This window comes from Morone saxatilis, unplaced genomic scaffold (assembly GCF_004916995.1).
Source record: "Morone saxatilis isolate NCDOM2014 unplaced genomic scaffold, NCSU_SB_2.0 Contig21, whole genome shotgun sequence".
In the NCBI taxonomy this organism is placed as follows: domain Eukaryota; kingdom Metazoa; phylum Chordata; class Actinopteri; family Moronidae; genus Morone; species Morone saxatilis.
This window is the reverse complement of record NW_023339774.1, coordinates 2,637,761-2,641,394: the sequence shown is the minus strand read 5'-3', so window position 1 is coordinate 2,641,394 and position 3,634 is coordinate 2,637,761. Positions and strand designations below refer to the sequence as shown.

General features: G+C 44.6%; 2 protein-coding genes across 3 annotated transcripts in view; one reads left to right on the top strand and one right to left on the bottom strand.

Annotated features, from left to right (window-relative positions):
- dpysl4 (dihydropyrimidinase like 4) overlaps positions 1-3,507 on the top strand; it is a gene marked incomplete at its 3' end in the record, with an annotated part of 5,640 nt that extends 2,133 nt beyond the window's left edge. The window contains 10 exon segments of the mRNA XM_035667611.1: positions 393-557; positions 676-737; positions 828-908; positions 1,006-1,074; positions 1,557-1,677; positions 1,807-1,963; positions 2,078-2,219; positions 2,838-2,922; positions 3,146-3,231; positions 3,328-3,507. Of these exon segments, the coding sequence (XP_035523504.1) occupies positions 393-557; positions 676-737; positions 828-908; positions 1,006-1,074; positions 1,557-1,677; positions 1,807-1,963; positions 2,078-2,219; positions 2,838-2,922; positions 3,146-3,231; positions 3,328-3,507 (1,148 nt within the window).
- LOC118332366 (WD repeat-containing protein 7) overlaps positions 1-3,634 on the bottom strand; it is a 141,759-nt gene that overhangs the window by 94,808 nt on the left and 43,317 nt on the right. The gene's annotated exons all lie outside the window — the stretch shown is intronic.

Below are 3,634 nucleotides of genomic sequence, written 5' to 3'. Positions count from 1 at the left end.
ACATTAGAGAGTGAACAAGAGGGTGAACATACATCAGAGTGAACACATGAGAGTGAACATACATCAGAGTGAACACATGAGAGTATACATTCATTAGAGAGTGAACACGTGGGTGAACATACATTAGAGAGTGAACACGAGAGTGAACATACATTAGAGAGTGAACAAGAGAGTAAACATATATTAGAGAGTGAACACACGAGAGTGAACATACATCAGAGTGTGAACACATGAGAGTGAACATACACCATTGTGTCGTCTGTACTGTACAGTAGAGTGCCCCCCCCCAGGAAGAGGTTACCATCACTTTGATGCAAAGGGTGTTTCAAGCTGATCCTCTGTTTGTTAATCGGGTGGATCAGCTGCACTAACAGTGACTCTTGTGTTCGCAGTGGACCACGTGCTGGTGGAGCCGGGGACTAGTTTACTGTCAGCCTTTGATCAGTGGAGGGAGACTGCGGAGCAGAGGGCATGCTGCGACTTCTGTCTCCACCTGGACGTCACTCGCTGGCACGAAGGGCTGTACGAGGAGCTGGAGACACTCGTCAAAGACAAAGGTCAGAGGTCAAAGACAAAGGTCCGAGGTCTGAGACAAAGATCAGATGTTAGAGACAAAGGTCAGAGGTCAGAGCCATTAAAGGTGGAATCAGTGAGATAAAACTGTTTGTGTTCCAGGTGTGAACTCCTTCCTCTTCTTCATGACCTACAAAGACAAATACCAGAGCTCCGACTCTCAGGTGAAATTATTATTGTTGTTGTTTACAGTTTGCATACATCAATGTTTTCTCTTCATTTCACTAAATCCACTTCCTGTTTTACGGGTTCAGCTCTACGAGGCATTCGGGGTCCTCCGGGATCTTGGAGCTATCGCACAGGTTCATGCTGAGAATGGTGACATCATTGATGAGGTAATACAGCTTGAATGAGACAGGAGCTTTTCAGGAACAGGAAGTGAATGTTACCTTTATATTTTTTATACTGAATTTAAACTGTTTTTTGTTTCAGGAACAGAAGAAGCTTCTCTGTCTCGGCATCACTGGACCTGAAGGACACGTTTTATCTCACCCTGAGGAGGTACACACACCTGTAATTACTCCTGTAACACACGTAAAAACACTATCATATAACCCATATCCAGTCATACCCAGTGTGATATAAATAAAATATGTTTTGGTTTATTGGAATGACCATGTGTGTTAATCACAGACTATGTGAATAAAACTCTCCATAGTTTCAATGACGTCACATGAAGCCTGGTTACTGCCTGTCACTCAAAGTGGCCACGCCCTTAATTCTGCATAACTTTAATCCTATAAATATGATATAATATAATTTAAAGGGGTGAGTTGTACAGCTGTTATGAACAGGGAAATGATCTTTAGAGACCAACAGGCTGTAAAAAATTTTATTTCTGCAGTTTAATATGGAGACTGACTCACTGCTGGAGCCTCTAGTGGATGTTAGAGGAACTGCAGGTTTTACTACAGCGTTGGATTCATTTGCAGCCAATGAGGTTGCTGATTGTGTATTACTGATGTGTGTGTGTTACATTTCAGGTAGAAACGGAGGCGGTGTATCGGGCCATTACCATTGCCAAACAGGCCAACTGTCCGCTGTACGTTACCAAGGTGATGAGCAAATCTGCTGCTGATGTCATCGCCAAAGCCAGGAAGAAAGGTGACATCATCATCCTCACCTGTTCTTAATCACAGCCTTTAATCCAGATCTTACGAGTGACGAACCCCTGCACTAGAGTAAGGTGGAATTCTTGTTGTAGTTTAAACAAACTCCTGTTTCTGTCATCAGGTATTGTAGTGTATGGGGAGCCAATCACAGCCGGCCTGGCCACTGACGGCTCTAACTATTGGTCCAAAGACTGGGCCACAGCTGCTGCCTTTGTCATGAGCCCACCTATCAACCCTGATCCTTCAACTCCCCTATACCTGACCTCTCTGTTAGCATGGTTAGTATAATGTAGCATGGTTAGCATTAATGTAGCTTCTCCTTTCACCTCAACAATACAGTACAGGTGTTCCCGGTGAATCTGACAGGTGATTGTATGTGTTTTTTTTCCAAGTGGAGATCTCCAGGTGACATCCAGCGCTCAAGCCAGCTTCTCCACAGCTCAAAAAGCCGTCGGTAAAGATGATTTCACTCTGATCCCAGAGGGAACCAATGGGATCGAGGAGAGGATGTCTGTGGTGTGGGACAGAGCTGTGGTAATGTGTCTCTATACCATGAATCATACAAATGTGGATATCGAAAGGCACTTTCTCACCTCCACACAGCTGACCAATCACAGATTGCAGTTCCAGAGAGTTACAAAATATGTCAAACACATACTGCCATCTGAGTTTATAATGGTGACAGCCTCAGAAATTCTTCCAATGAGCTCCAAATGTGAGGATTACATATTTTAAATGAGTGAACAAGTGCTCTGGTATCACATCTGAATACAGTGTTCAGGCATTGGTTTCAGGGCGGCTGTGGCTCAGAGGCAGAGTGGGTCATCAACTAATCGGAAGGTTGTTGATTTGATCCCCGGCTCCTCCTGCTGCATGTCGAAGTGTCCTTGAGCAAGATACTGAACGATGTGCTGCGTCATCGGTGTGTGAATGTGAATGAATGAGTTAGTTTCTGTTTGATGGGCTCTGCTCATTGTGTGAATGTGTGTTAAATGGTGAATGTGGCTGTAGTGTAAAAGCACTTTGAGTGGTCGAAAGACTAGAAAGGAAACTGTACAAATACAGTTAATTTACCAAGACCAGGATGAAGTTTACATGTGGTGACTGCTTTTGAGTCTTCCTCACATATATCTTCACTGTGTCTCTCTGCAGTCTACGGGCAAGATGGATGAGAACGAGTTTGTCGCTGTAACGAGCACCAACGCTGCTAAACTCTTCAACATTTACCCACGGAAAGGTATCACATCCAACTACTAAAGATAAAGTTAAATTTGAACATCCACCTCAGGAAAGTCCATACCACATTGATCCAAATATCCAGTAGCAGCGATATCTGCTGAGAGACTGTAGACTTTAGCGGTAAACTGATGTTAGCGGTAGACCGATGTTAGCGGTAGACTGATTTTAGCGGTAGACTGATGTTAGCGCTAGACTGATGTTTCTGTCCTCTGTGTGTTTAGGACGGATCGCTGTAGGATCTGATGCTGATGTTGTCATCTGGAACCCAAAGGAGACACGAACTGTTTCTGCAAAGACTCACAACCTGGTAATAACACATCGTTCCTCATCATCCATAATCGACTTCATCATTATTCATCATAAACTGATCTTCCTCCTCACCATGCTGCCTGTCTGTGCACAGATGCTGGAGGTGAACATCTTGGAGGGTTTGGAGTTTCGAGGCGTGCCATCAGTGGTGATCAGTGGTGGTCGAGTTGTTCTGGAGGACGGAAAACTCAACGTGACTGAAGGTTCAGGACGCTTTGTCCCCAGGAAGGCTTTCCCCGACACTGTCTACAAGAGGATCAGAGCCCGCAGCAAGGTAACTAACCAACTGGTTAATCAGGAAACTATTTACGCTCTGTTCTCCAATCCCTGTGCTCGATTCACCAATCCCTGCGCTCTGTTCACCAATCCCTGCGCTCTGTTCACCAATACCTACGCTCTGT